Source organism: Erythranthe guttata, chromosome 13 (genome assembly GCF_056151865.1).
Source record: "Erythranthe guttata isolate IM_541 chromosome 13, IM_541, whole genome shotgun sequence".
In the NCBI taxonomy this organism is placed as follows: Eukaryota; Viridiplantae; Streptophyta; class Magnoliopsida; order Lamiales; family Phrymaceae; genus Erythranthe; species Erythranthe guttata.
Window position 1 is genome coordinate 17,280,573 of NC_142545.1, and position 12,331 is coordinate 17,292,903.

The following is a 12,331-nucleotide window of genomic DNA, read 5'->3' on the forward strand; positions in this document are numbered from 1 at the left end:
GGAATTGAATTTGGAACAAGGTAAGCTACAACACAAAAAATGGGATAATAATTTATCCGATCCATGTAACGATTAATGCCTGATTAGATTCTTATGCTATGCATTTATATATTTATTATTTCAATAAAAGAAACACTTTTGTTTTTTCTTAATTATTATTTGTGGTAATTAAAGTTAATTAGGTGTGAAATCTTTATTATTCAGGAGGAGAGGGGTTTGAGGCGGGAGAGGCCACGTGTGACCTCAAACAACAACCTCCCTACAATGCGTAAAAGGAAAGCTCAACAGTCGTCAAATCACAGCCAACAAACTTTCTCCGCCAGAAAATAAAAAAAAAAATAAAAAAAATTGAACATTCTGATACTATACATTTTCCTTGAATGTCTCGATTTCATTTGCCCAGGGATTCTTTCTTGCTGGAGTTCAAATTAAGGTTACCTTTTCAATCCCTTTGTTCTCCCGCCTTCCCAATCCAGGTTTGTTTTCCCGATCGATTTAATCCTCCTTGTTCATTTATTCGGTTGTTTATTGTTGAATGGTGATTTCCTGTTTGCAAATTTTGTATTTCGTACGTTGTAATGCTTTATTGAATTTTGATCGGACAATTTTTTATTTTATTTTTGCTTTTAATCGTATGGACGAACTATGGCGAGGAATGTAGAAGAATTTTAATTTTTCAGATTCATTTCACTGACATTGTGTAATTAGGTTTTGCTATGTGTTTATTTGGGTTGTTTTTTGGCAATTGGAAGACAACTATTATTGTTCACGGGCCTTTTGTAGTTAAATTGTTTTCCTTCTTCATTAATTTCTAATTGCTGCTTTGGGTTGAAAATATGCAAAAGAAATTGGTGAATGTTATTTTCTGGTGCTCGATTCTTAGGGAATGTAGAGACGAAGCTGGAAGAGATAACATCTCTGTTTATTCACGAGCGATGCTTGAAATATGTGGATATATTCTCATGAATACCTAATTATATCGAAACGAGATATTGAATACTTAGAGTTTACTACCACCATCTGCGACTGACCGTGCAAACAAAATGTTATAAGCAAACATTAATCCGTACGAATATTCTTTGTCTTATTATATGGGACACATTCTTGTTTACTATGATGATTTGTGTTGTTATATATTTACTTTGTCTTAATAGTTAAATTGAGCTTCCTCTGCTGTTAGGTATCGTGTTTTTAAAATGAAATATGATTTGGCTTGTTTTCCAGGATGGCATCTGTCAGCTTCAAGTACTGGAATGACTGCGTGGATCCTGAGGACTTGGATGCTATGTGGATGGAGCCTGATGTCAGAGCAGAGTGGATTGATGTTGGAGAGACCATGGGATCGAAGGTCCACCTGTCACGTGATCCTGATGGTCAGCCTTATTTAACACAGACTGAGATGAGGGTAAATGTGGAACCGGATTTCTTTACTAGTTCCTAATGCGAGTTCTATGTATTGTTGGACCTGATAATGTATAGTACCGTACCGGTATATTTCTCACAGATAGTCAAGATATAACTTGTGATGAGTTTCTTTTTTAAACAGGCTGTGGCAGGAATTATTGTTCGAAGGCATTTTGTCTCACAGATAGATTCGGTATGATAATATGCTTCTCAATTAGCAAATTCTTAATGTCATGAATTATATAGAGCATGTGGCATGCGTTCAGTCACAATAAGAAAGACATGTAAAGTTTTAGGTCAACTACTGCAGTTTCTAATTATAATTTATCATTTTCAGGACATGCTTTGTGCCATTGCTGAGCTTGAAAGTGATAGACAACCACTTGCTACAAGCTATAACAAGAAATCGGAAGATGTAAAGATGGGAATAATGCAAATCTCACCAAGAACTTCAGAGTGGCTGACCAGGTGAATATTACTTTCGTTCTCGTTTTTGGAATAAATCTTACACGCCTCTTTCTCTCCGAATTAAAGTTGAACTTTTCTGCAGAGAGTTGGGTTACAGTGCTTATCAAGTCGCTGAGGATCCAAAATTTCTGTATAAGCCTTTTCTTAATGTTTATCTAGCAGCAGCCTATCTTAAGTGGATATCAAACTATGACCAAAAGTAAGTGGATATAATATGGAACTCCCTCATCCCAACTTATTTTTTTAGTAATTTCTTGTTCGTTTTTATGTGTCATCATACAGCATGGATATTCTGCTGACTTCTAAGCGTACATGAAATCTTGAAAATAATTATCTGCGTTAAATTGTATTTGCAGAGAAAGGAGTGAAGAGTTCATGGTTAGGGCTTATAAAGGTAGTATAAAAAAGGCTACTCACAAGTCAACGTTGCCATACTGGAGAAAATATCTTTCTGTCAAGGAAAGTCTTCCATCCAGGTAAATGCTTCACTTCTATTTGCAGATAGAAATAAATCAAATAATGCATGCTTGGTATGTTGGAAAAGGAATAAATATCAAATATAGTATTTAGCTGTATCCCAAACTTCATAGGTTCATTACTCTCTGGAGTAAACATTTCCTGGTGATCACTATATTAGGATGTGGTAAGTTGTCATAGGCCTAGGTTAATGTTTGTTGCCAGATGTTTTACATGCGTACTGGCATTAGGAGCTTGAGAACATTCATTGTGTCATTAAAATGTTAAGCAACACTTGTACATTCGCTTACAGCCAGTTCTAGTGGGAATTTGCTCGTGTTATGATAGAGTTTGAAGTTTGATGAATTTAGCCCATCTTATATCGAGTACTATTATTTCATGGTTTAATAAACAGATCTATAACAAATGCAGAAAAGCCTTTGGAGTCGGATCTGCACCTAATGTTCCTTCATCATCTGCTACTGCAGTTTCACAAAGCAAAGGTATGGTGCTTTTGTTTACCATTCCAGCGATTCAGTTGTATATAATCTATATGTGTTTGAAGTCGGAGCAGCGATGAAACATTTGATTTTGAGCAGTTCACTGAATATAGTCAAATTCCCTTGAAGTTAGTAAAAAAATAGGTTGCTGCTTATTACTTGGGGATTTTGGAGATACAACTTAGAAATACTACATTTTACGTCGAAGAATGCTTGACACAACAATAAAAAACAATGTCTGGGCCGCTATTTAGGCCTGGCCCATGTGTTTGTGAATGGAAAACAGTATTGCTCATCCGATTCTTGGCACCTTATAATAAGGCTAGATTAAAATTTGAACGGTCGATTATATATCTCTACATATGTTGCTGAACCACTTAATTTTGTTGTCTGTACAGAAGCAAGTCCTGTCAATGCAACTTGGGACTCAAGAACTTCTGGTGAAGACATGGAAGATATGTGGAATCATCCTGATGTAAACAAGGAATGGACAAAATCTGGTGAGAGAAGGGGGAATGTGCGATTATCTCATGATGCAGAAAAGCATCCTTATCTTTCACGGGTAGAACTAAGGGTGAGAAACCACACGTGTTTCTTTCAGTTTTGGTTTTTAGGGTTTATTAGCATATTGTTCACATTTTTCTTTTGCATTTTTCTTTTTTTTTTTTTTTTTTTGCAGGCCGTGGCAGAAATCATTTTGGCTAAGCACTCAAACATAAAAGGAGTCAAACCTGTCAGTAGTTCAAATTTTATTTTAATGTTTATTCATGACGCATATTTTCCATGAAGTTTCGCCGTAGTTATAGTGAAATTATGTATATGGAAACCGTGTTTCCTCATGATAAATTTACTTGGAATAAAGTCAGATAAACATTCCAATAACATGATATAATCATATAAAAAGCGAAAGAATGACTGTGACTTAATATGTTCAACACTCAACCTGGCTGACAATGATATTGTCTACTGTATGCATGTAAACATTCACAAGACTGCATCTCTCTTGAACTATTCTGTAGTTTGAATAACACATTGAAGTAATAACGACATTGTTTATCATGAAGAATAGAATAGGAGCCAGAAGAAGTACACAACCGGGCTAATACGGATTGTTTTTTGGGCAGACTGTTTTATGTGCTGTCTCTGAAATGGTTAGCATGCGATTTGTGAATGGGGTTGGGCAGCGCACAGGACTAATGGGAATCGACTATCCAACAGCTCGCTGGCTGTACAAGTATGTCTAAACTGAAATTCAAGAAACTCCTTTTTTTGTCTTTAAATTCCTTTTATTTATTATGTAAAATGTTTTGATATATACATACATATATATATATATATATATATATATATATATATATATATATAGGGATGGTGGATACAAAGGTTACATGGTGCAGTCTACTGAAGATCTTACCAAGCCTTTTGTTTCCATGTACTTTGGTGCAGCCTACATGGCTTGGCTATCACAATATGAAGGAAGGTACGATCATCTCATAATATCCGGGATTTCTGTTTTAATCTACTTTTAATGCAGCACCACCAAATCATTAAGAACTTGAATCGTTTTACAGGGAGAGAAGTCTCCAGTTTGTTGTTCAGGCCTATCTCTCTGGCCCACAAAATGTGAACCTTCAAGAAACGGGCCCTCTCTGGATGAAGTTTGAGGAAGCTTTAAGCCGCTACGAAGAAACTAGAAGGTAGTTTTCTTTTCTTTCTTTACTCCGCGCGTGTGTGTGTGTGTGCGCGCGTTTATTGGGAAACTGTTTGAATGACTGAAGTATATATGGTTACAGGGAAAATGGCAGCTGCGTTATTATGTGAGCTTTTTGAGTCTCGTTTGTCAAGCTGTGACATGTACAAAGTCATTTCTAAGTTCTCTCATATTGCATAGGATTTCACATCTCTAAATGATTGGGATTTTTTTTTCTTTCCCTACAATATTATTTTAAATGTTTAGCTCTTAATTGAACCAGTTTTTTTTTTTTTTTTTTTTTTTTATAAATCGTCTGTGGGATTTGAAATCTCTTCAATATGGGTCATGTTGTACGATTCACCGAATTCAATCAAAGATCTGATCAAACAATTCAAGATCGAACAACGAGCAATAGAACAAACACTAACCATGCACCGAATCTTCTTTCAACATATTCAATCGTCTTCTTTTCTATCTTTTCTCTCTTCTGATCTAGTGCGTGTTTATGGTACAAGTGTGCGTATTTCTTAACCAACTTCAGCAGTTAATTATTCATTATATCTTACGAGGAATTCTTCAAGAGGCTTCCCCTTTGTAATAACGACTTACCTTACCAATAAACGAAAAAGAAGTTTTTCATAACAAAATACTAATTTCTATAATAACTTATAAACATGTGTCCTAATATTTATTATCTTAGTAGCAATAAGGGAACTATAACGAATGAATAAAAAAGGATACAAACTAGTTTCTCCACAAATGTCTTATTCTTGCTTGCAAATAAACAAGTGTGCAAATTGGAAAAGTGCAAGCATCTTGCACCGCCCAACAATAAATAAAAATAATTTAATTCCACCGTCCATAAAAAAGTCTTATTTTCTATTTTTAGTATTTAAACAAGAAAATGCATTTATTTTGAATTAAAAAAAAAAATCAATTTATGAAAACTATTTTATCAATGTAGCCACAGTCACCTTATTGCTACATGGGTAAAAATCGAACAAATCGGATAAGAATTAGAATTTTTGGAGTAAAAATCAAATTATATTCGTAAGTGAACATTTTAATTTCGATTCTATTAAAAGAAATCGGACAATAGAATTTCAAAAATTGAAACTGATAATCTAATTCCAAAATCGAGAATTTTCGGATAGAAATCGTCCGAGAATCGAAAAATGTCGGATGTAAATCAGTTTCAGTTTCCGTCACTAGTTGCTACCCATCTGAGATCAGGGGTAAAAACGTAATTAACCAAAAATAGCGACAATTTAAATGACATAATATACAAGTACACTATTTTATCAAATTGTCGACTTGACTTAACCTTTAGATTTCACTATCTTATTTAGTACTTCAGTATTTCCTTTTTCACGCTGCAAATGGAGTTGCGGTAATGGCGGATTTAGTCAACAGGCTGAGCTCTCACACTGCACTGCCTTCTTGAGGTAATTTTTTTGTTTTGTTTTTTAGTTTATAGATTCAATTGATTCTGATTTATATTTTCTGTTACGATTTCTTTGAATTTACTATAACCGCCTGGTAGTTTCAATTCTGGAATTTTCCCCTTTTGTTTTAAAATTAGGGTTCTTGGTGTGAGGTTGCTAATTTGCAAATATTTTTCAGTATGCTCTGGAATTTAATCGAACTGTGTTATCTATTTTTTAACAAAAAAAATTGGATTTTTGGAGATTTTAGTAATATTAGTTATATGAAATTATTTCTGCTTACTTTTGAGTGTTTCTAATCGATCAAAGCTCTCCAACCTTCTCCCCCATTTTGAGATATTTATTATATTTACTATAAATGGTGAAGGCTTTACCAATCTTTATTCTTTCAATCGATAATTTCTTTAAAAGGATTAGTAATTAGCAATCACCTCACGCTTTGCGAATCCGGTTCATTACGAACATGTTATTTTAAACGGGCAAATCTCAGTGTTGTGTCTCAATAAATTGCCCAAAAGTTTCTTTGTATAATTTTGGAATGAGCACTCTTTTCTTTAAATCATTTCGTTACGTAACGTAGAGATCCCTCTACTATGGTGCCCCCACCAACCTCCACAAACTCGATCCTTTTGACTCAATAAAATATTGTGTGTGATTCCAATTTTAACATGGATTATTCCCTTTTATGGCAGTTTGTCAGGTTCAGGATTCTCGTCGTAGCAACATTGTGTTCCTGCATCCCAGTTTCGTTCAGAAATGTCGCTAACTTATTACGCTTATGTAATGCATGAATATCAATGAACTTGTTTTCAATCAAAGTCTTCCAGTTGCTGTTAGTATTTTGGTGCTTCTCTGTCGATTCGCAAATTGTGCACAGTATTGTGGTGTAAGCAGGTATTCCGATTGACTTTGTACTTGAAAGAGGGTAAGTTAGGAATTTTCAATATGGAGCAGTCAAAAAATCAGAATCTTATGCAGTACTACTCAGAACATGGAAATGAAGATCTTCGTCTTGGCTCGGTAGTTCATAGTACAGATACTTTAGGTCATGAAAATGCCAATCTGATGTCCTCGGACTCGGAAATCATTTATTCAGATCCTAAACCTGTGCATAATTACTCCATGCAGACTGGTGAGGAGTTTTCTCTTGAATTTATGCGTGACAGGACCAATTTTAAGAATCTATTTATTCCAAATATCTCCGGTGATCCCAATAATGTACCTGGTTACATGGAGCCAAAAGCCATGTTAAGTGCTTCGGATCCTTCCTTGACTGCCACAACCGAAAAAAGTTCAAGAGAATCTGACCACAGGAATTTGCCATTACATGGAAATGGGGTTAACCGTGAGTCTACGCAATCTATGGCATACGCCTCATCGGATTACCACAACCACCATTTGTCACAGAAACTTAAGATTCTCTGCAGCTTTGGCGGTAGAATTCTACCCCGGCCAAGTGATGGAGAGCTCAGGTATGTTGGCGGTGAAACACGCATCGTCCGGATAAGGAAGGACATCGTATGGCAAGAATTATGGGAGAAAACATCTGCAATTTACGATGAAACTCATACCATAAAATATCAACTTCCTGGGGAAGGGCTCGATGCTTTGGTTTCTGTCTCGAGCGATGAGGATTTATTAAACATGATGGAGGAGTGGAATGTGCTCAAAGATGGAGAAGGATCCCAAAAGCTTCGTATATTTCTGTTTTCTCATGGAGATTTGGAGGAGGCTCATTTCAGTCTAGCCAACAGTGATGTCGATTCGGAGATGAGATATGTAGTTGCCGTCAATGGCATGGAAATTGGATTGCAAAAAGGCTCTACCCATCGTGGTTTAGCAAGTTCGTCCAAAGACAATTTGAATAAGTTGGCTGCATCCAATGTCGAAAGGGACACACGTACGAGCTCAGCTGAATTTGTTGGGATTACTACTACCTCCACGGCCGGCTTTGTTGCGCCGTCAACGGCTAATGAATCTTCTAAATCTATTTTACCAACTTCCGCCGATATTTATCAAACTGAATCGCACTTTTATCATGGTCAGCAAAAGCAACATCCTCCACAATTTGGCTACAATTTCCGTCCTCCTTATCATTCGCCTTCAGAGAGTGACGTACCACAATCCTCTTCTGGGGCTTTTTCTCAACAAAAAGTTCTCGAAGCGAATTCCTTAAATAGCTCAGGTGCACATGGCAATCAAGGGCAAGAGAAGGAGGCAAAACCGAAATTTGATGGTCCGAAAAATGGAGGCAGGGGTAACACAAAAGTTAATTTTCCTGTTGAAGAATCTTCAAAGAGTGAAGCAAAACCTGTTGATGCTTTTAATCCATCTCAATCCAATGGCAATGAGTATTGTACATCTGGTAATGCTCCTGATCCCGAATCCACCAACTCGGAATTTGATCCTACCGAGTTGACCTATTCTGAGTCTTCTGTTCCTCCTCGGAGGGTCTATTACTCGGAGCGTATTCCTCGAGAGCAGGCAGGGTTTCTTCAACGAACATCAAAATCGGATGATGCTCACAGTTCTCAGTTTCTTGTTAATCAGTCACGTAATGATAATAATATCCAGCAAGATTTCGTTTCGGAATCGGGTGAAAGTTTCCCAATTAGGAATGTAGATATACCTATTGGGCAGTCAATTTCAACGACGGGAAATCAGGAAGAAGCTAAGGCAGCTGTTCCCAAAACCGAGCAGGGAGATATACTTATTGATATCAATGACCGGTTCCCACGTAATCTTCTTTCTGATATATTTTCGAAAGCTATTCTTTCAGATAGCTCGTCTAATACGGATCCCCTACAGAATGAGGGAGGTGGTTTGAGTGTGAACATCGAAAACCCGGAACCTAAACACTGGTCGTTTTTCCAGAGGCTGGCAGGGGATGAGTTTACGAGAAAGGGTATTTCTCTCATTGATCAAGACCATGTATTTTCCTCAGGACTTACGAAAGTCGAAGAGGATACGCCTTTAGCATATGACTTTGGGCCACTCATGAGAGAAGAGGATCACAAAGACTTACATGGTGGAGATGGGGCTGAATCTGTAGCTGTTCCTTCCAATTATAATGCATCGCAATTGAAAGTCGGTGAAGGCAATCAGTATGAAGATTCGATGGATAATAGGAGAAATCAAGATCTGGATTATGAGGTACTTTTTCTTTTAATTAAAAAAAATAATTAAATGTTATTTTTGTATCTTTTCAGCAGAATGTCTGTTGATACTATAAATCCTATAGGATGATATTGGCATTGGACAAATTGGCTTACCTCCTCTAGATCCATCGTTGGTGGATTTTGATATCAACTCATTGCAGGTTAGGCCCAATTTTACACCTTCCATTCTTCAAATATTTACATGTAAATATAACAACTTAATATCAACTTTTCAAAACAATTTAACACAACTTATTCTGATTTTCTTCGAAACTCGTCAGATGAATAGCTGGCATCTCTTTCAGTATTGAAATCCAATCTTTCATTCGATCAACCGTTTGTTATTTGTTTCTTAAACTGTTGAAAGGTGGAACCATGAAAATTTTAATTTACTTACTAAATTTATCTGGAATCATCATAATTTCGGCTTTCTTCTGAAAATGCAGATTATACAAAATGCAGACCTTGAAGAACTGAAGGAACTTGGTGCTGGGACATTTGGGACTGTATATCACGGAAAATGGAGAGGCTCAGATGTAGCTATCAAGCGCATAAAAAAGAGTTGTTTTACTGGTCGACAATCAGAGCAAGATAGACTGGTAAAAAAAAAAATTATCCGATAAACAGTACTTTTTTTTTATTCTTCCATAGTATAGACTTTATAATGCTACATATTGTTGTTGGACATTTGCTTGTTTATGAGTTAAAATTTAACTAATTGCTGGAAGTTGATTACAAGCAAATTGGTGGGAACTGATAGCAATTGTTCTTCTCAATTATTGTTGCAAAACAAATTAGTTATTACCATGCATGTACTTGGATCTTACTAAAATGGTTATGACACTCACTTTCAGACCAACGAGTTTTGGAAGGAAGCTGAAATTCTATCAAAGCTTCACCACCCAAATGTGGTTGCGTTTTATGGTGTTGTACAAGATGGACCAGGCGGGACATTGGCTACGGTCACAGAGTACATGGTGAATGGATCTTTGAGACATGTTTTACTTCGTAAAGATAGGTATTATTATTATTTTTTCCTTTTAATTTAATGCTTTGCAACTATAAAAATACCTCAAGCGTGTGTTTGATTAGTATATTTGACAATAACTGAGAAAATATGCATCGAGATATTAACCTTGTATTATTGTCTCCTTTCACTTTTGTGACTATTACTTGTTCATGATATATCCATGCGTCCTTTTAACTTTGCAGACTCCTTGATCGACGAAAGCGGCTTATAATAGCAATGGATGCAGCTTTTGGGATGGAGTATTTGCATTCAAAGAATATAGTGCACTTTGATCTGAAATGTGACAATTTGCTCGTTAACTTGAAAGATCCTTCAAGACCTATATGCAAGGTCATCTAATTTTCTACCCCAACTACATCACTTAATATGCTCTAGTTGTGTTATATGATTTCTTATTTAGCAAAAAGTTATAAAACTGATTTGAGTTCGGATTTTGGCATGCGATTATCAGGTAGGTGATTTTGGTCTATCGAAAATAAAACGAAACACGTTGGTTTCTGGTGGAGTTAGAGGAACTCTGCCATGGATGGCTCCGGAGCTGCTCAATGGTAGTAGCAACAGAGTTTCTGAGAAGGTAAAGCCCACAATCTGCAATTCTGTCTCCATAATATTGAATTGATATAGAATTTGAAAATTGGTATTACCCCCTCCGTTTCAAATCAACTGTCGTTTTGGAGATTTTTTTTTCTTTTCGAAATCTGCCAATTTAGAATTTCGAAGCTACATTGATTACTTTGTACCAAATTTGCCCTTATTATTTCCTAAAATGTCTCGAACATAAATTCTCCCCAGGAAAGAGAATTAGTCGATGGGTACTTTAGTCATATTACACACACACACACACACACACACACACACACACACACACACACACACACACACACACACACTCACACATATCTGTGGATTCAAATCTATTTATTTGTGGAAATTTATTCTTTATGGAAAATGAACTGGAGTAATATAAACTAGAGTTCTTCGGTGCATCATCCTGCAAATGGGAAGATAACAACGATGCAAATTGTTTCAATATAGTAATAACGATGTGGTTCATCCTGCAGGTTGATGTATTTTCATTTGGTATCGTCTTATGGGAGATACTCACCGGAGAGGAGCCTTACGCCAACATGCATTACGGTGCAATCATAGGTAAAAAAAAAATTAGTACGCTACTAAAACATATTTGATTTATCGTCTAAATATCTCGTTTTAATTTGAATTTCTTTTTTGTGCACGCAGGTGGAATTGTGAACAATACATTGAGGCCAACGATCCCAAGCTACTGCGACTCGGAATGGAGAAGATTAATGGAGCAGTGTTGGGCTCCAAATCCTGCCGTGAGGCCGTCTTTTACCGAAATTGCTAGCCGTTTGCGTGTAATGTCTTCTGCTGCACGAAAGGCAAGTTGATCGTCAATAAGAAAAAACCGTCAGGTTTCGTATTTTTCTTTACTTACGAAAGAAATTAGTTTCGTTAAATTGTACACACCAATAGGGAGAACTAAATGGCTTGCACACACTATCATCATCATATACAGCTCTTAAAGTCTTTGGGACAATGTTATATATCTTACATCCAGCTGTCTTTTTTTTTATGGAATAATAATTCAGCTCAAGATTTTATATTCATTACAATTATAGGGTACATTTATTGAACTTTGTTTGAATAAATTTATTTGAGAATGTATTTCAAATCTTTTAACTTTCGATTTGTATTATTTATATTACGTTATTTGAAATTCTTTTTCAAAATTTGTCATGAAATAATGTGTGATCACGTGAGGTTGGCTGTGTGTCACGTGACACCGTGCTCTAGTAGGGGAACACGTGCCGGTTTGGGCCGAAAATCATACCAAAACCTCGACGTATATGATTTTTTTTTTTTTTTTAATAAAAATTGTCACCAAATTCTAATAGATGTTTAAACGTTCATACACCAAGCGGATCATCAGATTTTTCTGCTACTTGTTGATAATAAAAATTAGGCGGCGGATATATGCAAGCCCATTTTTTTATTAGTTCAAACCCACATAAATGAGTTTATTAGTTCAAGTCCGTAAATTAATTTAATTTTACTACATCAAGACCAAACATGACGAATATACCCTTATCAACAAATAACACCTAAATACAAACAAACTCTAATTTCATTTGTTCAAGACCAAAAAATAAAAATAA

At 35.9% G+C, this 12,331-nt stretch overlaps 2 protein-coding genes across 3 annotated transcripts; both read left to right on the forward strand.

Moving 5' to 3' along the window:
• The first annotated feature begins 218 nt into the window (after nt 1-218).
• On the forward strand, nt 219-4,960 carry LOC105969176 (transglycosylase). The gene is made up of 13 exons (XM_012993921.2): nt 219-476; nt 1,225-1,405; nt 1,547-1,597; nt 1,742-1,872; nt 1,955-2,071; nt 2,229-2,348; nt 2,761-2,831; nt 3,227-3,402; nt 3,508-3,561; nt 3,953-4,062; nt 4,195-4,308; nt 4,400-4,525; nt 4,622-4,960. The coding sequence occupies exons 2-13, from the start codon at nt 1,226-1,228 to the stop codon at nt 4,647-4,649; spliced, it is 1,278 nt and encodes a 425-aa protein (XP_012849375.1). The 5' UTR covers nt 219-476; nt 1,225; the 3' UTR covers nt 4,650-4,960.
• A 673-nt stretch (nt 4,961-5,633) lies between these two features.
• On the forward strand, nt 5,634-11,892 carry LOC105968763 (kinase superfamily with octicosapeptide/Phox/Bem1p domain-containing protein). Of its 2 annotated transcripts, XM_012993428.2 has the most exons (9): nt 5,634-5,966; nt 6,659-9,119; nt 9,208-9,285; nt 9,571-9,723; nt 9,979-10,142; nt 10,337-10,484; nt 10,606-10,728; nt 11,216-11,303; nt 11,394-11,892. In XM_012993428.2, exons 2-9 carry the CDS (start codon nt 6,912-6,914, stop codon nt 11,561-11,563), a joined length of 3,132 nt encoding a protein of 1,043 aa, XP_012848882.2. In that variant the 5' UTR covers nt 5,634-5,966; nt 6,659-6,911; the 3' UTR covers nt 11,564-11,892. The 2 variants fall into 2 exon arrangements, with proteins under 2 accessions (XP_012848882.2, XP_088668224.1); XM_088812098.1 differs by lacking the exon at nt 9,208-9,285 and having other exon boundaries at nt 5,850-5,966.
• The last annotated feature ends 439 nt before the right edge of the window (nt 11,893-12,331 follow it).